Below are 23,518 nucleotides of genomic sequence, written 5' to 3'. Positions count from 1 at the left end.
GTGGACATCCCTGCCGCGTTCCTGACCTTAGGGGGAAAGCTCTCAGTTTTTCCCCATTGAGAATGATATTCACTGTGGGTTTTTCATAGATGGCTTTTATGATATTGAGGTATGTACCCTCTATGCCTATACTCTGAAGAGTTTTGATCAAGAAAGGATGCTGTACTTTGTCAAATGCTTTTTCTGCATCTATTGAGAGGATCATATGATTCTTGTTCTTTCTTTTGTTAATGTATTGTATCACGTTGATTGATTTACGGATGTTGAACCAACCTTGCAGCCCAGGGATAAATCCCACTTGGTCATGGTGAATAATCCTTTTAATGTACTGTTGGATCCTATTGGCTAGTATTTTGGTGAGAATTTTTGCATCCATGGAACTATTGGATTATTAATGTGAGGACAGAAAAATGCTTGACACCTTACACCATACATAAAAATCAATTCCAGGTAGACCTGTAGATCTAAATGTGAAAAGCACAGAAGTAAAACTTCTAGAAAATAATTTAGGAGAATGTCCTTATGACATTGGTTAGAGATATAAGGATTAGGACACAAAAAGAACTAATCATAAAGAAAATGTTTGCTGTATATTATTATGATAAAATTAAAACCTTTGTTCATTAAAGACACCCTAAAGTGAGTGAAAAGGTAAGCCATGGAATGGGAGAAGATAGCCAGAAGATCTCAAGAACTATTATTAATCAATGAGAAAGATAAATAACTCAAAGAAAAACAGAGGAAAGACTTCAATAGCCACTTAACAAAATATCCAATGCCCAGTAATCCTAAGAAAACTTGCTCAACCTCATGTGTGTTCAGGAAAATGCACATTGTAGCCAATACTACACACAGTCTCCAGAAGAATGACAATATCCATTGTTACTGAGAATGAGGAACATTGGGACTCTTATCCTCTGGTGTTAAGAGTATAAATTGATACAAGCACTTAAGAAAACAATAGACATTTTTTGCCAAAATTAAAAATACGTGAACTGTGACCCCCTGATTCTACTCCTTCTTTGGCAAATAGCCATCAGAAATGTATGCAATGTACAAGAATGTTCATGGTAGTATTATCTCTAGCAGCCCAAAACAGACAAAATACAGCACAAATATCCACCAACAGTAGAATGGTAAAAAAAAAAAAAAAAAAAAAGTAATATATTCATAGAATAGAATACTATATACCAAGGAAAATTAGTGACCTATAGCTACACACAAGAGAAATATATGAATTCATTTATATAAAATGAAAAAAATAGGCAAAATTAAGTAGTAAAATTTAGTAACACATGCCGAAGTGTTACTATAAAGCGAAACTATAAAGAAAAGAAAGAATGTGATTGTCGCAAAGGGTAGTAGTATAACAGTTGCTTTTGTCCCAGAGGAAAGGTTAGAAAGTAGCTGGGATGGGCAGCAGGGGTACTTCTACAGGGCCAGAGGGTGTGATTGCCCGACTTGGCTTTTACTTTGTGATACGACTCTGAGCTCTACATTTTAAATCTGTGCACTTTTCGCTATCGGCATTACTTTCACAATAAATGCAATATGAAACACACACACATACAAAGGCAAGAGATCCTAACAAAGAATTAAAAACTCCTGTCCCTGAAATACTTTTATCCTTTTGGTTTTCCAACTATGTGTTGTTTCCACACTCTTCTCAACAGCCTTCTCCTGTCAGCCCCCTAACCATCATCACCTGACTCAGTTTAATGACAGCTACAACAATAATAGCAACTCCCATTTCATAAATACTTACCATGTGCCAGGCTCTATATTAGAAGATTTATTTATATTGTTTAACTTCAGGAGCACCTGGCTGGCTCAGTTGGTAGAGCATGCAACTCTTGATCTTAGGGTTGTGAGTTCAAGCCCCTCACTGGGCATAAACTTTACTAGAGAGAGAAAGAATTTAACTTCGCACAGTGACCTATATATAGACATTACTATCCCCATTTTACAGATAAAGAAACTGAGGCTCAGAGAGATTAATTTTGGCCATTTCACACAATTATGGAGCTAGAAGACTCTGAACATTTGGGTCTTTCCATTTTATGAACGTGCAAAAGAAAGTCTGTGCACCCTCTACTTTTTGCCTGCTTATCTGGAGGTTCTTAAAAGTTTTATTCTCATTTCTTCTCACTGATTGAGAAAGAGCACAGCTCAAGTAGCATTTTCTTATACCTCTGCCTGTCCCTTTTATTCAGTATCCAAATAACCCAACTCAGATATGCCCGCTAAAGATTTTCCCTTTCAACAATGAAATTATATTTTATAGAGTAATTTTACAAGATTTTCCATGTTAGCTTAACTCTTTTCAAAAAAATTTACTTAAAGAAGCCAAGATATAAAATCAGGAGAATGCTATAGTTCCTTTTGGTGGCAGATACCATTACAGGATTCCAATTTTCAAAAACCAGTGAGGTATCGTGGTTAAAAGTATAGCCTTTGAAGTCAGAAAAATCTAGGTGTGAGTCTTAGCTCTTCCACTGATACCTACCTGCTCTTGGATAAATTATATAACATAGATGTGTATTTCTTAAGGTTCTTGATCACAACCAACTAAAATTTAAGCCAAAGGATGGGATATTGAGATCGCACACAAAATGAAACACAGCTGAATGGCCAAACCTCAGGATGAGCGGGAAGACCAGAGACCTTGGATGCAAGAGCTCGTGGACTGTTTCCAGGATCTATCATCAGACAACTCACCCTGTCTTCTTTCTAGAGCGCCCAGCTCCTAGGAGACAGACAATGACTGATTGATCATGTGTCACTCTGTCATCAGGGGCAGAATCTGTTAGAAGAAGGGGTCAAAAACACACTAGGCAAACAAAAACATATCTATAGCACTTGGCCTCTTCTAGCCTCAGTTTCCTCATTTGTGAAAGGGGTATATTCATTTGTTTACTGTAAGCTTTAAAGTGTACAGTATCTAAAATATATGGTAACTTTGGTAGCAACAGTGGTAGTGGCAGTGGTGATAGTAGCAGATTTGTACTGACGCAGAGCACTATGTTGAAAGGTGATCTTCAGACCCAGGGCCTCAAGTGGTATTTTTAGAGAGTTAATAAGGATGTTCTCTCCTTATTACCATGAGGTGACTAAAGAGATAGTCAAAGCCCCAGTGTAGCTCTGAGCTTATGTTCTCATTCCTCTGGAAAACTGGCTCTTTTCCCGCATAACCACATGACTTGGTGCTGAGAGATTGGTTTTGTAGTATTTTGTGATAACCAGCTCTCCCCCTGAATTCCCTCTACTTCCACCCATATGCTCAGTCAAAGTGCTACTCATCTTCTCTAGTCCCCGTCATGTGTAATGTGACTAAAGGAGACAACACTGGGGTCCTGCAGTAGCCTTTTGGCATTAACTGGCATATTTCCTTGTCCAAGTAGGGTATCTGGCAGCATCTTCTTTAAATACATTATTACATTGACCTTAAATGCTTCAGAAAACTGGATTCTGTTAGTTTTGTCATGGAAGGACAGAGGCTCTTTATCCGAAATGATGGTTAATTTTATGTATCAATTTTACTGGGCCACAGGGTACCCAGATACTTGGTCAAACATTATTTTGGGTGTGTCTGTGAAGGTGATTTTGGATGGTATTAACAGCTGAATCAGTAGATTGAGTAGATTGCCCTCCTTAGTATAGATGGCCCTCATCCAAACAGTTCAAGGCTTGAATAGAATAAAAAGGCTGACCTTCTTGAGGTAATAGGGAACTCCTCCTGCTGATTGCCTTGAGCGAGGACACCAGTCTTTGCCTGCCTTCAGAATCAAGCTGAAACGTCCGCCCTTTTTGGGTTTCAGACCTGTGGCTTTCAGACTGGAATTTAAACCCTCAGTTCTGCTGATTCTCAGACCTTCAGACTCAAACTGGATATCTAGCTTACCAACTGTCAATTTGGGACTTCTCAGACTTGATAATCTTGTGAGCCAATTCCTTACAACAGATCTCTTTCTACATATATACGCATCCTATTGGTTCTCTCCGTCTGGAGAGCCCTAATACATCTGATAAATTCAAAACAAAACAAAGCAAAAAACCCTTTTTTATTTTTCCATTTTCCATCCAACAAACTAGGATGTTTGTTTTTCAGCATCCTAGTCTCAGTTCAAAAAGGAAAGGAAGGAGGGGAGGAGAAGCCTCAAAATATCAGTAACAACTTAGTATCCTCAATGTGGTTGACAGTTGGAAAACAGACCATTACCCACACAAAAAATCACTATAGAAAATGGGCGTTCTTGGGGTGCCTGCCTGGCTTACTCAGTGGATCATGTGACTCGATCTCGGGGTTATAAATTCAAGCCCCATGTTAGGTGTAGAGATTACTTATAAATAAATAAATAAATAAATAAATAAATAAATAAATAAATAAATAAAATATCTTAAGAAAAAAAGGAAATGGAGTTCTTAGCAGATGATACTCAGTTTTTTTTTTATCTTGAAGATATCTTTATATTATTCTAGTAAGATACAAAAATGAAAAAAAGACCACTTGGTATTAATATTTTTCTCAAATTTAACACACGTAATATAATCTTACCTTGGATCTTTTCTGCTTGTCTCTTTATGGTTTTCTGTTTAATAATGTCTTTCACTTCCTTTCTTAAATGGTTTTATAATGTTACTGCTATGTTCCACAGAATATCTACCACAGTCCTGTGCACTTCTCTACCCACCCATCCCACCTCCATCCCTCAGTGGTTGCATACTGAACATGAGCAAAGTCATTCTTCCAGGGTTTGTAAAGCCCTTTGGGATTATTGAGTATGAATGGTGTAATATAAATGTCAGATCGTTTCATAACAGTTCTTAAAACAATGAGATAATGTCTGTTAAAGGATTTTAAGTTCCATGGAGAAATGCAAGGCATAAAACAAGTCATTTTTTTATGTTATATCCATATATTTTTGCTGTACAATTTAAAACATTATTACATCCTTTAAAGATACAAATGCTTAGTTATGTCTGTGTGTGTATGCATGTGTATGTCTGTGTGTTTGTGTATGTGTGTACATGCACACTGAGACTATATAGAACTAAATAACCAGATTCTGTTGCTTTGTTCTGTCATTTGGGTCCAATAAATTTCTCACCATAAACACTGCCAGAGTAAAATTAGAAATCTAAAACAATCTCTTTTTAGGATTAAATATAGTCTTTATCTCTGAATTTAAAGGTTTGTACTTGTACAGTACTGCATTTTTTTTCCTGAATATATAATGATTTACTTAGTTTTATAAAGATTTCATTGAAGTCACTTATTTAAAATAATTCCCGAGTCCCTTTTTCTGAGCTTTAGGCCCACATGTTCAACTCCCTTTTTAAATACGTTGACTTAAAACTAATAATGACCAAAATTAAGTGCATTTTATTCCCCACAAAAACAAGTCCCAGACCTAATCTCCCCACTAGTACTATTAATGGCACCTCTGTTCTGTCGATCAGCCAAGGTAAAAAAAAATTCATATAACCTTTGGCTTCTTCTACTTCTTCACTCACCCCTTAGCCCTACCCCGATAGACATCCCAGACATTTGTACCTATCTTTTCATTTCCATTACTTCATCCATTGCTCTAGGTGTGTCTCTCACTACCTCTTCCTAAAATATTGAAGTTAGTTCTTCTTGTTTTCCTTGTCTCTGACGTTTCCTTATTCCAGTTAGTCTTATACTTGTGAAGTTAGAGCACATAGACCTGGATTTTAATCCTAGCCTCATCTCATACTAGTTGTTTCCCTCAGGAAATTTACTTAAATTCTCTGAATCTCAGCTTCTTTATCTTGAAAATAATTACCTACTGGGTTAATTCACTGTGATAATTCACTACGATGATGTCTTTGTTCTAGTCTGTACTTTATTGGTTTCATTGTCCAAGAATTATTCAAGCTACTGTAGGGGGCGTTCTTGTAAACACAATGGAGTCCCATGAATACTCAAAGACCACAGCCAAAGAGTAGACAGAGTGTGATCAGAAACTGAGGCTGTTCTCCTTTCAAAGCTATGTAATCTGCTTCTCCCTTTGTATCTCTGCTTTCCTTTCTCTCTGCCCTGTACTCTTCTTTCTCTGCACAGTCTTCTGTTTTTATTCTCCTTTAGAAGTCTGTGTTGCACATGGTCTCAAATGACCACCCCAGCCCTCGATGTGCTCATCCTTTTGTGTATCACCAACTGGCTCAGTCTCACCATTATTTGCAAGAAAGGAATCTGATTGGCCCATCTCATATTTTGATTAGCTACACAAGTCATAGTCCTTTGTGAGCATTTCTGGCTCATATGCCATCCCCGACCCCAGCGTCTGAGGCTAAGAGAGGGAACAGCAGTTGTGAATAAGAAAGATTCTATTAGAAGTGGGTATGGACAAGCTGGTAATGACTGGCATCTATAGAAATTTATGTAAAGGTCTTAGCATAATGTTCAATGAGTAGTAATTATTATTTTTATATGCCAAAATAAACTAATCAAAGTCAAGCTCTGATTTTTTTTCCTCTCCCTCTTTCTTAGACACACATACACACATATGTATGAAAACAAAAAATAAAAAATCTGTAGTTAGCAGCATGAGCCTGGAGCCATCAGATATGAGTTAGAGCTATAAGTCTGTTATTTTAAAACCTATGTGATCTTGGACAAATTACTTACTTTCTCTGTCCTGCAGGTTCTTCATTTGTAAAATGGGAATGACATTTTTAGTTAGGAATCTTATGGTTTCAAATAGTTAAAAAGGCCTATAATGAAAAATTTGTGGGGTGCCTGGGTGGCTTGTCGGTTAAGCATCTGCCTTTGGCTCAGGTCATGATCCCAGGGTCCTTGGGATCGAGCCCCACAATGGGTTCCCTGCTCAGTGGGGAGCCTGCTTCTCCCTCTCCCTCTTCCGCTCCCTCCTCTGGTGCTCACTGTCTCTCTCTCTCACATGCTCTCTCCCTCTCTCCCTCAAATAAATAAATAAACTCTTTTTAAAAAAATTTCTTTGGGGACTATAGGTAGAACTGACTCCAGGCACAGCTTTATTAGAGGCTAAAATAATGTCAAGTGGGCCTAGATTTTCTCTTTATATCTCCATCTCTTGTTTCTGCTTTCACCCCATCCCCCACATACATACCCTCATTTGTGCCACTCAGGCTTTCTCCGTGGGTTTGAGTAGTCATAACAGCAACTCCTCACATCCTCCCAGATTCTAATCCAGTGGACAAGGATGCTTCCATTTGTCCCAGAAGTCTCAGCAAAAATCCCCTACCATCTCATTGTCACTGATCCTGTCACGTGCCCATCCCTGAGACAATTACTGTAGCTGTGGAATTAAAGGCTCTAACTGGCCAGTCCTGAGGCACATGCCATTTCTCAAGCCGGAGATAGGGTCGGAACCACTAGAGTCACATGGACTCAGGAGTGCGGGGAGAAGCGTGTCCACCACAACGGTAATACCAGCCTCACATGATTGTCGAGAGGATTAGTTAGATAAAGTAAGCAAAAACCCTTGATCTATGCCCATCCTGTTCTCTAGCAAACTACATGCAGAATCCTCGAGATCTGCAATACTACAGATTTTAAGTCCTTTCTTCCATTACTTCCTCAGATATATTCCTTTTTCTCCCCAAAATGCCTTCATGCATCATTGATCTACACCATACTCTTTCTGGTGTGTGTTCCATTGCTTGTGCAATCCCATTGACTTGAACACCTTCCACCATTTTAGTATGGAATTTTTGTCCTTCATGCCCTATCTCAAACACTCCACATCCTATAAACCTTTTCCAAACTCCCTTAGACTCTGTTCAAAATCCCACAAAAGATAGGTTATTGATTTCCTTTAACAGATGACTCCCCAGTCTACATTTCTAGCTCCAAGCCTCAGATACATTTCAAAACACATTTACTTGGATATCTCAGTGAATTTCTTATGCTACTTACCATATTCTTCCTTATATTAATCCTATCTGTCATTCTATACCATAAATTCTGAAAGTTCACAATAAGTATTTATCTCGTTAAAGTAAATACGATTTTGGGCGCCTGGGTGGCTCAGATGGTTAAGCGTCTGCCTTCGGCTCAGGTCATGATCCCAGGGTCCTGGGATCGAGTCCCGCATCGGGCTCTCTGCTCCTTGGGAGCCTGCTTCTCCCTCTGCCTCTCTCTCTCTTTCTCTGTCTCTCATGAATAAATAAATAAAATCTTTAAAAAAAAAAAAAGTAAATACAATTTTAAGTAAATATACATACTTTATAAAACTTTAAACCATTTATTTTACTTAAGACAAGCTTCTTTTTTTTTTTTTAATTTTTTTATTGTTATGTTAATCCCCATACATTACATCATTAGTTTTAGATATAGTGTTCCATGATTCATTGTTTGTGCATAACACCCAGTGGTCCATGCAGAACGTGCCCTCCTCAATACCCATCACCAGGCTAACCCATCCTCCCAACCCCCTCCCCTCTAGAACCCTCAGTTTGTTTTTCAGAGTCCATCGTCTCTCATGGTTCTTCTCCCCCTCCGATTTCCCCCCCTTCATTCTTCCCCTCTTGCTACATTCTTCTTCTTCTTTTTTTCTTTCTTAACATATATTGCATTATTTGTTTCAGAGGTACAGATCTGAGATTCAACAGTCTTGCACAATTCACAGCGCTTACCAGAACACATACCCTCCCCAGTGTCCAACACCCAGTCACCCCATCCCTCCCACCCCACCCCCCACTCCAGCAACCCTCAGTTTGTTTCCTGAGATTAAGAATTCCTCATATCAGTGAGGTCATATGATACATGTCTTTCTCTATTTGACTTATTTCGCTCAGCATAATACCCTCCAGTTCCATCCACGTCGTTGCAAATGGCAAGATCTTATTCCTTTTGATGGCTGCATAATATTCCATCGTATATATATATACCACATCTTCTTTATCCATTCATCTGTTGATGGACATCTTGGCTCTTTCCACAGTTTGGCTATTGTGGACATTGCTGCTATAAACATCGGGGTGCACGTAGCCTTTCGGGTCCCTACTTTTGTATCTTTGGGGTAAATACCCAGTAGTGCAATTGCTGGATCATATGGTAGCTCTATTTTCAACTTTTTGAGGAACCTCCATACTGTTTTCCAGAGTGGCTGCACCAGTTTGCATTCCCACCAACAGTGTAGGAGGGTTCCCCTTTCTCCGCATCCCCGCCAACATCTGTCATTTCCTGACTTGTTAATTTTAGCCATTCTGACTGGTGTGAGGTGGTATCTCATTGAGGTTTTGATTTGGATTTCCCTGATGCCGAGCGATATTGAACACTTTTTCATGTGTCTGTTGGCCATTTGGATGTCTTCTTTGGAAAAATGTCTGTTCATGTCTTCTGCCCATTTCTTGATTGGATTCTTTGTTCTTTGGGTGTTGAGTTTGATGAGTTCTTTATAGATTTTGGATACTAGCCCTTTATCTGATATGTCATTTGCAAATATCTTCTCCCATTCTGTCAGTTGTCTTTTGGTTTTGTTGACTGTTTCCTTTGCTTTGCAAAAGCTTTTTATCTTGATGAAGTCCCAATAGTTCATTTTTGCCCTTGCTTCCCTTGCCTTTGGCGATGTTTCTAGGAAGAAGTTGCTGTGGCTGAGGTCGAAGAGGTTGCTGCCTGTGTTCTCCTTTAGGATTTGGATGGACTCCTGTCTCACATTGAGGTCTTTCAACCATTTGGAGTCTATTTTTGTGTGTGGTGTAAGGAAATGGTCCAGTTTCATTCTTCTGCATGTGGCTGTCCAATTTTCCCAACACCATTTGTTGAAGAGACTGTCTTTTTTCCATTGGACATGCTTTCCTGCTTTGTCAAAGATTAGTTGACTGTAGAGTTGAGGGTCCATTTCTGGGCTCTCTATTCTGTTCCATTGATCTATGTGTCTGTTTTTGTGCCAGTACCATACTGTCTTGATGATGACAGCTTTGTAGTAGAGCTGGAAGTCTGGAATTGTGATGCCGCCAGCTTTGCTTTTCTTTTTCAACATTCCTCTGGCTATGCGGGGTCTTTTCTGGTTCCATACAAATTTTAGGATTATTTGTTCCATTTCTTTGAAGAAAGTGGATGGTATTTTGATGGGGATTGCATTGAATGTGTAGATTGCTCTAGGTAGGATTGACATCTTCACAATATTTGTTCTTCCAATCCATGAGCATGGAACGTTTTTCCATTTCTTTGTGTCTTCCTCAATTTCTTTCATGAGTATTTTATAGTTTTCTGAGTACAGATCCTTTGCCTCTTTGGTTAGATTTATTCCTAGGTATCTTATGGTTTTGGGTGCAATTGTAAATGGGATCGACTCCTTAATTTCTCTTTCTTCTGACTTGTTGGTGTATAGGAATGCCACTGACTTCTGTGCATTGATTTTATATCCTGCCACTTTACTGAATTCCTGTATGAGTTCTAGCAGTTTTGGGGTGGAGTCTTTGGGATTTTCCACATAAAGTATCATATCATCTGCAAAGAGTGAGAGTTTGACTTCTTCTTTGCCAATTTGGATGCCTTTGATTTCTTTTTGTTGTCTGATTGCTGTGGCTAGGACTTCCAATACTATGTTGAATAGCAGTGGTGATAGTGGACATCCCTGCCGCGTTCCTGACCTTAGGGGGAAAGCTCTCAGTTTTTCCCCATTGAGAATGATATTCGCTGTGGGTTTTTCATAGATGGCTTTTATGATATTGAGGTATGTACCCTCTATCCCTATACTCTGAAGAGTTTTGATCAAGAAAGGATGCTGTACTTTGTCAAATGCTTTTTCTGCATCTATTGAGAGGATCATATGATTCTTGTTCTTTCTTTTGTTAATGTATTGTATCACGTTGATTGATTTGCGGATGTTGAGCCAACCTTGCAGCCCAGGGATAAATCCGACTTGGTCGTGGTGAATGATCCTTTTAATGTACTGTTGGATCCTATTGGCTAGTATTTTGGTGAGAATTTTTGCATCCATGTTCATCAGGGATATTGGTCTGTAATTCTCCTTTTTGATGGGGTCTTTGTCTGGTTTTGGGATCAAGGTAATGCTGGCCTCATAAAATGAGTTTGGAAGTTTTCCTTCCATTTCTATTTTTTGGAACAGTTTCAGAAGGATAGGTATTAATTCTTCTTGAAATGTTTGGTAGAATTCCCCTGGGAAGCCATCTGGCCCTGGGCTCTTGTTTTTTGGGAGATTTTTGATGACTGCTTCTATTTCCTTAGTGGTTATAGGTCTGTTCAGGTGTTCTATTTCTTCCTGGTTCAGTTTTGGTAGTTGATACATCTCTAGGAATGCATCCATTACTTCCAGGTTATCTAATTTGCTGGCATAGAGTTGCTCATAATATGTTCTTATAATTGTTTGTATTTCTTTGGTGTTGGTTGTGATTTCTCCTCTTTCATTCATGATTTTGTTGATTTGGGTCATTTCTCTTTTCTTTTTGATAAGTCTGGCCAGGGGCTTATCAATCTTGTTAATTCTTTCAAAGAACCAGCTCCTAGTTTCGTTGATCTGTTCTACTGTTCTTTTGGTTTCTATTTCATTGATTTCTGCTCTGATCTTTATTATTTCTCTTCTCCTGCTGGGTTTAGGCTTTATTTGCTGTTCTTTCTCCAGCTCCTTTAGGTGTAGGGTTAGGTTGTGTACTTGAGACCTTTCTTGTTTCTTGAGAAAGGCTTGTATTGCTATATACTTTCCTCTTAGGACTGCCTTTGCTGTATCCCAAAGATTTTGAATAGTTGTGTTTTCATTTTCATTGGTTTCCATGAATTTTTTAAATTCTTCTTTAATTTCCTGGTTGACCCATTCATTCTTCAGTAGGATGCTCTTTAGCCTCCATGTATTTGAGTTCTTTCCGACTTTCCTCTTGTGATTGAGTTCTAGTTTCAAAGCATTGTGGTCTGAAAATATGCAGGGGATGATCCCAGTCTTCTGGTACCGGTTGAGACCTGATTTATGACCTAGGATGTGATCTATTCTGGAGAATGTTCCATGGGCACTAGAGAAGAATGTGTATTCCATTGCTTTGGGATGGAATGTTCTGAATATGTCTGTGAAGTCCATTTGGTCCAGTGTGTCATTTAAAGTCTTTATTTCCTTGTTGATCTTTTGCTTAGACGATCTGTCCATTTCAGTGAGGGGGGTGTTAAAGTCCCCCATTATTATTGTATTGTTGTCGATGTGTTTCTTTGTTTTTGTTATTAATTGCCTTATATAATTGGCTGCTCCCATGTTAGGGGCATAGATATTTACAATTGTTAGATCTTCTTGTTGGATAGACCCTTTAAGTATGATATAGTGTCCTTCCTCATCTCTTATTACAGTTAAGACAAGCTTCTAACCTTACCTTAACAAGGCATTTTATACTCTTGACTCTGGTATATCTTAGATATTTAGCAAAGATCTAGTAAACCAAATGTATAGTCAGTTCCTAGTAATCCACAATGCTGATACCACTTACGTCATAAAAACCTGTTTTTCCTGGGCTTGCTTTTTCCTTATATGCATTAGGATTCTATATTTGATTTTCTGTTCATTAATCCATATTTATTGAGTGTCACTATATTCTAAGCCTTATTCAAGACACTGAAGATAAAACAGAACAAATTGATGAAGTGTGTGTTCTCATGGCCTTACATTCCAGTTGGGAGTTGGGAATGGGGTGGGTAGGGACTGGCAATAAAGAAAATAAATACAAATATTATGTTAGGTGATGCCAGTTCTGCCAGTTTTAAGTTGACAGAAAGATTGTTTGTTTTAATATCTCTGTGTTTTAAGATTAGTGTTGGAAAGGAAACTACTACAGGGCAGACTTCAAATAAAGGGAGGGATATTATACTACTTCCCGCCCAAAGCTATCCCAGAGAATGCCTTTTCAGCTTCTTTGACTTTGTTACTTTTTAATCTCTCTCTGAGCTGGGATTAGTTGCCATTTTATATTTTGAGCAGTCAGCTAACTTTGATTTGGTCTAAAAATGAAGAGGCATTCCTAAAAACTGTTCTCAAAAAATGGTGAGTTTTACTATGTAATAGCAATGTTTGTTGAACATTAAACTTCAAATTAGTTCATTTGGTCAAGTATTTATAATGGCGAATAGAATTCTTTAGATATTTGATATTATTACTAGTTTAAAATAGTATGTAAATAAAATATGTGTATATAATAATCACAAATATGCATATTTCTAACTCAGATTTAGCAAGTGCAGTATTTTTTAAAATTCACCTCTTACTTCAACTGATATATTGTTTGTAATTTTATGGGATAGCTTAAAATTTTTAGTTCAATAATAGAAGGATGGCAAGAGTTTCAGAACAGTTACATCATTTCACAAAGCTGGAAGAAATCCCAATGCAGAGATTGTCATGTTTATATTGTTCGTTCTGTACTGTGTTCTCCACATGGCTTCTCTGTGCCAAGTGTTTTCCAGTCTTCACATCTCCAGTGCCAACCCTGCCTCTCTGCCCCAACCCTGTGCAGATTACCTCATCTTTCTTCTTTTGAAAGACCATCTATATGAGCTTCTCTCCACCACAGAATTTCTGTTTTCCCACCCACTTCTCCAGCCTGTCTTTTCTCTCAGGACAAAGTGACCCTAGTTCTTTTCAACACTACCCAGCCCCCCACCCCTTCCCACAGTCTTCAGAAACTTTTCCTTCTCCTTGTCCTTTTGCAGAAGTCTCTCCATATCCACTGACTTTTTTCCTTCTGTCTCAATGTATTCGTTTAGTCCCCAACCTTAAAGAGATGGTTTTAACCTTGTTTCTTCTGTGTGCTCCCTTCTAAACTCTGCTTCCACTGTTAACCGGTTTCTGAAACCCCTGCCTCTCCTCATTCACAACTATTAATTATTCTTGGGATCTAGCTTCCCAGCTTCACAAGTGTACCAGAATTGTTCTTTCAGAAGTCAGCAGTCACCCATCACCACTGCCTCTTCAGGCTGACAACATCGGGGTCCCAGCTGTGTTTCTGAAATACAGTTTTTACTCTTGTGCAGCACAAATAAACATTTAAAAGAGCAGATATTCAATATGATATTAGGTAATGATTATATTGCTTTTTTTCCATAGTTAGAATGGTTTGGTTTGGTTTTTGTTTTTTTTTTTTTCCTTTTAGCAGTCCCCAGTAAGGCTAGCATTGGAAAGGAGATTATTAGCAGATTATTTCAAATAAAGGCAGAAAAAAGTCATAATTTACCACTTCCTTCCTAGGGGTATACTGAAAAATGCCTTTTTAGGATTTTTTTTTTTTATTCTTTGAAAGTAAGGGGGAAAACTAAGTGCAAAGCAATATATGCTATATAAATGCTGTGTAATATATATATATATATATATATATTGGCTTTTATGTGAAAAAATAAAATACAAGGACACATACATATGCACACACACATATTCTATAGAATAGCTATAATATTAAAGAAACAAACAAACTAACAAATGTTGGCAAAGTTGTGGAGAAATTGGAACCCTCATACATTGCTGGTAGGATTATAAAAGGGTGTAGCCACTTTGGAAAAAGTTTAACAGTTCTCAAAAAGTTAAACAATGAATTACCATATGATGTAGAAATTCCATTCCTAGGTATATACCTAACAGAATTAAAAACAAGTGCTCAGGGCGCCTGGATGGCTCAGTCGTTAAGCGTCTGCCTTCGGCTCACGTCATGATCCCAGGGTCCTGGGCTCGAGCCCCACATCGGGCTCCCTGCTCAGTGGGGAGCCTGCTTCTCCCTCTCCCACTCCCCCTGCTTGTGTTCCCTCTCTCACTGTGTCTCTCTCTGCCAAATAAATAAATAAAATCTTTAAAAAAAAAAACAAGTGTTCAAACAAAAACTTGTACACAGATGTTCACAGCAGGATTATTCATAATGGCCAAGAAGTGGAAACAAGACAAACAACCTAAAAAAATGTGATATATCCATATAATGAAATATAATTCAGCCAAGAAAAGGGATAAAGTATTGATTCATGCTGCAACATGGATGAACCTTGAAAATATTATGCTAAGTGAAAGAAGCCAGTCACAAAAAGCTACATGTTGTATGATTCCATTTATATGGAATGTCCCAAATAGGCAAATCTGTAGAAACAGAAAGATTAGTGGTTGACAGGGGCTGCAGGAAGGTAAGAATTCTGACTGCTAAGAGTGTTTCTGCTAATAAGATATGGGGTTTCCTTTTGGAGCAATGGAAATGTTCTGAATTAATATCATACTGATTGTTGTACAATACTGTGATTATACTAAAAACCACTAAAAATACAAATTAAAATGATGAATTATCTTATATGAATTTTATCTCAATAAAAAGATCCAAAAAGTAATAACTGAGGACAATAATGAAATTTAAGCCATTGGGGAAAAACAGGAATCCATGACTTCATAATACTATAAACAAATGAATGAATACTTAGAAGAGAAGGGAAGTCTCCTCCTTACAGTAATATGCCAACCAGTAAATGTGAAGGGTGTGGTAGAGTTGGAAAATTACTATTTTCATAGTAAAGACTGGTTTGGCAAAAATCATCAATGGATACTAAATCTAGAGGGAATGTTTGATGAAGAGCGGTATATTTGCATGATCTTAAATCTCCCTGATTGCTTATTAGGTGCAACGTAAAACACATAAGAGAAACCAGGTAACAAGTTGACTGCCTGATCAGAATTAACATCAGCGGGACACCTGGGTGGCTTAGTCTGGTAAACTTCTGCCTTTGGCTCAGGTCATGATCCCGGGGTCCTGGGATCAAGTCCCACATCGGGCTCCCTGCTCAGCGGGGAGTCTGCTTCTCCCTCTCCCTCTGCCCCTCTACCTGCCTGTGCTCTGTCTCTCTCTCTCTCTCAAAATAAATAAATATAATCTTAAAAAAAAAAAAATTAACATCAGCAACATGGGACAACATATATCTCCTAATGATACCCTGAGAAGAACACAAAATCAGGCAGTGTTCTATGGTCTTCTGGCTAGGAATGCATAACTTGAATCTAATTGTAAGGGAGCATCAGACAAACGCAAACTGTTTTTTAGAAAAACAACTGCCCACTCTTTTTCCGGCTGGAACCATGGAGGGTGCAGAAGAGAAGAAAAAGAAGGTTCCTGCTGTGCCAGAAACCCTTAAGAAGAAGCGAAGGAGTTTCGCAGAGTTGAAGATCAAGCGTCTGAGGAAGAAGTTTGCTCAGAAGATGCTTCGAAAGGCAAGAAGGAAGCTTATCTATGAAAAAGCTAAGCATTACCACAAGGAATATAGGCAGATGTACAGAACTGAGATTTGAATGGCAAGGATGGCAAGAAAAGCTGGCAACTTCTACGTACCTGCGGAACCCAAATTAGCATTTGTCATCAGGATCAGGGGTATCTATGGTGTGAGCCCAAAGGTTCGAAAGGTGTTGCAGCTTCTTCGCCTTCGCCAGATCTTCAATGGCACCTTTGTTAAGCTCAACGAGGCTTCAGTTAACATGCTAAGGATGGTGGAACCGTATATAGCATGGGGGGACCCAGACCTGAAGTCGGTGAATGAACTGATCTACAAGCGTGGTTATGGCAAAACCAACAAGAAGCGAATTGCCCTGACAGATAACACATTGATTGCCCGATCTCTTGGTAAATATGGCATCATCTGCATGGAGGATCTGATTCACGAGATCTATACTGTTGGAAAACGTTTCAAAGAAGCAAACAACTTTTTATGGCCCTTCAAATTATCTTCTCCACGAGGGGGAATGAAGAAAAAGACCACCCATTTTGTAGAAGGTGGAGATGCTGGTAACAGGGAAGACCAGATCAATAGGCTTATTAGAAGGATGAACTAAGGTATCTACCATGATTATTTTTGTAAACTGGTCAGTTAATAAATGACTACTCTCAAATGGAAATGTGTTGTTGTCTTGGTGACTTTTTGCTAGCCTGACTCTGCTGTCCCTTAACTATTAAAGCAAATCTTGGTGTGTGATAAAAGTCATCAGCCTTTGCGTGCAAAACTAGGGTCTAGTTTGTATCTTGGTGGAAAACATTCCTTGGGTTTATTAAAGACGCTTCTGGACAAAGAATATATCTTAATTTTTCACTTTTGAATTGTGCCACTGAGTTAGCCAAGATGGGTCTGTTCTAAGAAAACCTATTTCATAGGCCTTTGTGCATGATTTACAAATAAAAATACTGTTGCTGAAATTCTAAAAAAAAAAAAAAAGAAAAGAAAAACAACTGCCCTGTGTTCTTGAAAAATGTCCATGTTACAAAATTCAAAGAAAAGCTGAGGAGACTAAAAGAGACATCAAAACTAAACACAGTACATAATCCTGTACTGGATCCTGGAACAAAGGGAAAAATAATGCTAAAAAATACATTATTGGGCACTTGACCAAATTGGAATATGGGTGATATATTAAAGTATTGCATCAGTATTATATTTTTGGATTTGATAACCAAGCTATAGTTACATTAAAAGATTATCTTTGTTCTTATGAATTACAAATGAAGTATTAAGGAGTAAAGGGCCATGATGTATGGCAAACTATTTTCAAGTTGAAAAAAATATATTTGCAAAGGGAGAAAAAATAAAACCTGCAGTAAAATGTTAAAAATTGGTGATCTTGCAGAGAAAATATGAGTTTTCATATTACTCCATATTACATTTAACTTTTCTGTAAGTTTAAAATTATTTCAAAATAAAAACATTAAAATGTTGTGATTTTAAAAAACATATTGGTGGACTGTCATTTTTTCTTTTGCTTTTGCCTTTACCTTATGAAGTATTTTAAACACACAGAAAAGTACAGGGATTTAACCTGGTTTTTTACCCAAATCATATTTTTTTGTATTTATTTTAGATTTTTTTTAAATATAAACTTTACAGATACTGTTTAAGTCCACTGTATACTCTTCAGTTTCATTTCTCTCTCCCACAAAAGTATCCACTACCCAGAAGTGAACGTGTTTTCCTTCCTGTGCATGTTTTTAACCTTTTACTACATAGGTTTGTATGTAGCTGTTTAAGGTAATAATATTGTTGAGTATGCCACTTTATATAAGTGGTATCAAATGGTATGTGTCTGACCACACCTTGTTTTTTTTACTTAACATTATGCTTTCCACACTTATCCATGTTTTTAAATGTAGTACATGTTTATTCATTTTAAATGATATAGTCACTGAATGCTTATGCCAGTTTATTTTTCTCCTCTTCATGGACTTTGAGGTTGTTCCCATGTATTTTCTACTTTAAACATTTTGCAGAAAGCACCCTTATACATTTCTCCTGTGCATATAAACAAGAGTTTTTTTAGAGTATGTCTTGAAATGGAATTGCTGGGTCTGGGTTGTCATTATCATCGTAATTGTAATAGCAGATGTTTACCAATGCTGTGTGCCAAGAACTGTTCTAAGTGTCTCATATGTATTTATTTAATTCTCAAAACAATAGATAGACACTATTATTATCCACATTCTACAGATAAAGAAACTGAGTTATAGTGGTTAAATAAATTGTCCAAAATCCTGTAGGTAGGACACGTCAGAGCCCCAGTTGAACTGATGTATGTTCTTAGCAAATACGCTATACACAAACCATATTCTGTGGACTACGCACACCTCTGGCTCCTCTAGATATTGCCATTTCTTCCAGAGTGGTTTTACCAAGTTATACTCGCGACAGCTAATAGAAGTGTTTTTTAAAGTTCTTAATTTGTAAAATTAAAAAGCAACTCATCCATTAAAGTTTGTTTGGAATGTTTACAAATCTTTAAAATCTGCAAGTCTGAAAAACACTTCCTTACATGACACTGTTTACAGGAACATACTTTATAGAATCATAAGGCTGGACTCACCGGCTTCCTTACTTGACACTGTTTAGAAGAACATGCTTTTATAAGATTATTAGGCTGGGATCCTTGGCCTTTAAAAGGCCCAGCTATAGGAAGTTTCCTTAAATTCATCTGGATCCAAACTGTTCTATCAGCCATCCAGGCTTGAAATCTCATTAACCTTTAATTGCTCTCGTCTTTTCCTCACCCCTTACCTTGTCCTTATGCTTGGTTCCTTACCCTGAGCCTGTGTCACATTCAGCCAAGTGATAACTCTGAGGCACTCACCCGTTGTGGAATCTCTCATCTATCATCTTTTAGTCCCATAGGCTAGTTCAGGTTCTTAATACATCTTTCTTGGCACTATTACAAGAAACTTAAACTGGTCTTTTCCTCTAGAATCTCCCTAGAAGTGACCCATTCTATACACTGGTACTAGAGTGATCTTAATATAATTATTATATTATTCCTTGGCTCACAAACTTTTAGTAGTGTCTTATTGCATACTAAATTAAGTTTAAAAAAATCATCTACCTCTGTGCTCCATAATCTTGATTTCAAGTGGTATATCATTTTATCCCCTATTACAGCCCTATATCTATCAGTAGAACATAAATAGGTCTGGAGTGGAGCTGAATAATTTGCATTTTAAGATTTTATTTATTTATTTGATAGAGAGAGCACATGTAGGCAGAGTGGCAGGCAGAGGGAGAAGCAGGCTCCCCGCTGAGCAGAGAGCCCTAAGTGGGGCTCGATCCCAGGACCCTCCCAAGCCAAAGGCAGATGCTTAACTTACTGAGCCACCCAGGCGCCCCTGAATAATTTGCATTTCTATCAAGTTTTCAAGTAAAGCTGCTGGTGCAGGTCCAGTATGGGTACCACACTCAGAACTACTGCTCTAGCTAATCTGTAGGACGCAGCATCAGGTCTTATAAATGAGCTGTTCATTGGATATATGTTGACTCTTGAGCAACAGGAGTTTGAACTGACCAGGTCCACTTATACATGGATTTTTTTACAGTACAGTAGTGTAAAGGTATTCCTTCTTTATGATTTTCTTAGCATTTTCTTTTCTTTAGCTTACTTTATTGTAAGAATATAGTATATAATAGATATATAAATTATGTGTTAATCAACTGTTTATATTATCTGTCCACAGTATGCTTTTAGTAGTTAAGTTTTGGAGGAGTCAAAAATTACATGCAAATTTCTGACTGCCCTGGGGCTCTGCCCCTCTAATGTCCAAATTGTTCAAGGGTCACCTGTGTATTGAATAGTATTAAATCTCTTTTTTTAAAGCCTAGAAAAATTTATTTTCCCTTAGTCTCCCTTAGTCTCAGAAGAGATGATTACTTTTTTTTTAAAAAAGTTTCAAAGTTAGAGAAAAGTTACAAGAACAATACAATGAACCCTTATATATCTTTACTTCAGTTCACCAGTGGTTTATATTTTGTTACATTTGCATGTGCTCGATGTATGCATATATGTTTGTATATATACATAATTTTTTTTCTTGAACAATTTGACTGCACCTTAGTGATAGATCTTTCCTCTAAATGCCTAAGCATATATTTCTTAAAAAGAAGGACTTTCTCTTACATAACCAATATAATTATCAAGATCAAGAAATTTAACATTGATATAATACTACTATCTAGTTCACAGTCAAAATTCATATTTTGTTGTTGTTTTTTAAATGTCCTTTAGACCTATTTAGTTTTTTTTTTCCTAGTCCAGAAACCAAGCTAAGATAATGTATCAAATTTAGTTATAAGCAAATTTTTAAGATGGTGTAAATATGTCAGATCTCATCAAACTTTTACCCATTAGTTTTAGCATTCACTGATCATTTTCTAACTCCATCATTCCTTTTATATTTATAGTTTGCATTCCATTATAAAAAAGATCTTCCCGGGGCACCTGGGTGGCTCAGTTGTTAAGCGGTTAAGCGTCTGCCTTCAGCTCAGGCCCACATCGGGCTCCCCCCTGCTCGGCCGGAAGCCTGCTTCTCCCTCTCCCACTTCCCCTGCTTGTGTTCTCTTTCTCTCTGTCAAATAAATAAATAAAATCTTAAAAAAAAAAAACAAAAAACTTCCCTTCTCCATTTACTTAAGTATATCATGGAATCTTATTTCATGGGTTATAGTCTGTTTTTATCATTATTTATTTTGGTGCTCAAAATAAATATTTTTATTTTATTTGGCCAGTGGGAGCCCCCTCAGCCTGGTTCCTATGTTCTTTTGATATTTTTCCATTATTATTTGAGTGCTTCCTTATTTTCTGATTTAACTAGATGTTCTATACTTATACTTTCCTTGCCCCTGCCCTGGAATCACCCTTTTTTCTAAGGAGCTCTGTTTTCTTTTAGTAGAGAATAGTATTTAGAAATCAGTATGTGGATGCTAGGTGTGCTCATTCCTATTGCTTCTAGGCTTTCTCAGCCAACAGAGCAGGGAGAAATACTGATAGACTAATTATAGTCCCCACACCACGGTACATTCTATTCTTTCTCTCCTTCCATAATTGTAACCAATACCAAGAATCCTTGTACCTTTGCTATTTTTTTACTCAGGCAAATACATCATTTAAAAATTAACACATATGTAGGGGCACCTGGATGACTCAGTTAAGTGTCCGACTCTTGATTTCGGTTCAGGTCACAATCTCAGGGTCGTGAGATCGAGCCCCGAGTCGAGGCTTAAGATTCTCTCTTTCTTTCTCCCTCTGCCCCTTACCCCACCCCTGCACACACTCTCTCTCTCCCTAAAAAAAAAAAAAAAGAATTTAACACATTTATTGCAGAAAATTTTTATCAGTTAAATTGCTAAATGCAAAAATCTTACATTTGTGAGACATTTTAGCCCCTCTGCTGCACTATGAGGAGTATGATTTCACGGAATCCTACCTCAGACAGATGAGGGCTTCATGATTTGGGGGATAGGCGATCTTGGGCAAGTCACTTCTGAGCTCAGTTTCCTTACCTGTAAGATGGGAATAATAATAAGTAAGTAAATTTGTTTTAAGATATTAAATAATATATGTCACCAACCACAGACTTCTTAGCATAGCAAGCATTCAGCAAATTATAACTGTTTTGCAGATTATCAAGGCAGTTATTTATATGTGTAGACAAATAGTTTATTGATAGCATGGTGAGTATATTATACTAGATTAAAGCACTTGTTGTTATTGTTCTTGTTGTTTTAATTCCAGTATAGTTAATATACAGTGTTATATTTCAGGTGTACAACGTAGTGATTCAACAATTCTATACATTACTCAGTGCTCATTCAGGATAAGTGTACTTTTAATCCCCTTCACCTGTTTCACCTAACCTGCCCCACCCACCTCCTGTCTAGTAACCACCAGTTTGTTCTCTAAAGTTAAGAGTGCTTTTTGGTTTGTCTCTTTTTATCTTCATTCGTTTTGTTTCTTAAATTCCACATAAAAGTGAAATCATATGAAATCAGTCTTTCTCTGACTGATTTATTTCACTTAGTATTATATACCCTCTAGATCAATCCATGTTTTTGCAAATGGCAAGATTTCATTCTTTTTTGTGGCTGAGTAATATTCCATTGTGTATGTATACCACAAGTTCTTTTCATCCATCCATCTATCGATGGATCCTTGGGTTGCTTCCATAATTTGGCTATTGTAAATAATGCTGCCATAAACATAGGGGTGCATGTATCTTTTCGAAATAGTATTTTCAGGAGCGCCTGGGTAGCTTAGTTGGTTAAGCATCTGCTTCGGCTCAGGTCATGATCTCAGGGTCCTGGGATTGAGCCCCACATCAGGCTCCCTGCTCAGTGGGGAGTCTGCTTCTCCCTCTCTCTCTCCCTCTCTCTTTCTTTCTCTCTCTCTCTCTAATAAATAAATAAAATCTTTAAAAAATAGTATTTTCATATTATTTGGGTAAATACCCAGTAGTGGAATTACTGGATCATAGGGTAGTTCTATTGTTAATTTTTTGAGGAACCTCTATACTGTTTTCCATAATGGCTGTACCAGTTTGCATTCCCACAAACAGTGCACTAGGGTTCCTTTTTCTCCACATCGTCACCAACACTTGTTTCTTGTGTTTCTGATTTTAGCCATTCTGACAGGTGTGAGGTGATATCCCATTGTGGTTTTGATGTGCATTTCCCTGATGATGAGCAATGTTAAGCATCTTTTCATGTGTCTGTTGGCCATCTGGATGTCTTTTCACATCTCCTTTCCTTTTTTTAATTGGATTATTTGTTTTTTTGGTGTTGAGTTATACAAGTTCTTTATATATTTTGGATTCTAACCCTGTATCGGATATGTCATTTGCAAATATCTTCTCCCATTCAGTGGGTTGATTTTTAGTTTTATTGACTGTTTCCTTTGCTTTGTAGAAGCTTTTTATCTTGATGTAGTCCCAATCATTTACTTTTGCTTTTGTTTCCCTTGCATCAGGAGACATATCTAGAAAAATGTTGCAATGATCCATGTCAGAGAAATTACTGCCTATGCTCTCTTCTAGGATTTTTATGGTTTCAGGTCTCACATTTAGGTCTTTAATCCATTTGGAGTTGATTTTTTTGTGTGCGTAAGAAAGTGGTCCAGTTTCATTCTTTTGCATGTAGCTGTCTAGTTTTCCCAATACCACTTGGTGAAAAGACTGTCTTTTTCCCATTGCATATTCTTGCTTCCTTTGTCAAAGATTAATTGGCCATATAATCATGGGCTTATTTGGGGCTTTCTATCCTGTTCCA

At 37.5% G+C, this 23,518-nt stretch overlaps 1 protein-coding gene across 3 annotated transcripts in view; it reads left to right on the top strand.

The window, feature by feature from the left end:
- Nucleotides 1–23,518, top strand: part of CWC27 (CWC27 spliceosome associated cyclophilin) — a 196,450-nt gene that overhangs the window by 115,247 nt on the left and 57,685 nt on the right. The window contains exon 13 of one of the 3 annotated variants that reach the window (XM_078067280.1): nucleotides 16,006–16,850. The exons of the other annotated variants lie outside the window; for them this stretch is intronic. Within the exon in view, the coding sequence (XP_077923406.1) occupies nucleotides 16,006–16,250 (245 nt within the window). The 3' untranslated portion in view covers nucleotides 16,251–16,850. Of the gene's footprint in view, nucleotides 1–16,005; nucleotides 16,851–23,518 lie in introns of those variants that run through there. 3 annotated transcript variants of the gene reach the window in all.

Source organism: Halichoerus grypus, chromosome 2, assembly GCF_964656455.1.
Source record: "Halichoerus grypus chromosome 2, mHalGry1.hap1.1, whole genome shotgun sequence".
Lineage (NCBI taxonomy): Eukaryota > Metazoa > Chordata > Mammalia > Carnivora > Phocidae > Halichoerus > Halichoerus grypus.
This window is presented reverse-complemented; position numbering and strand designations above follow the sequence as displayed.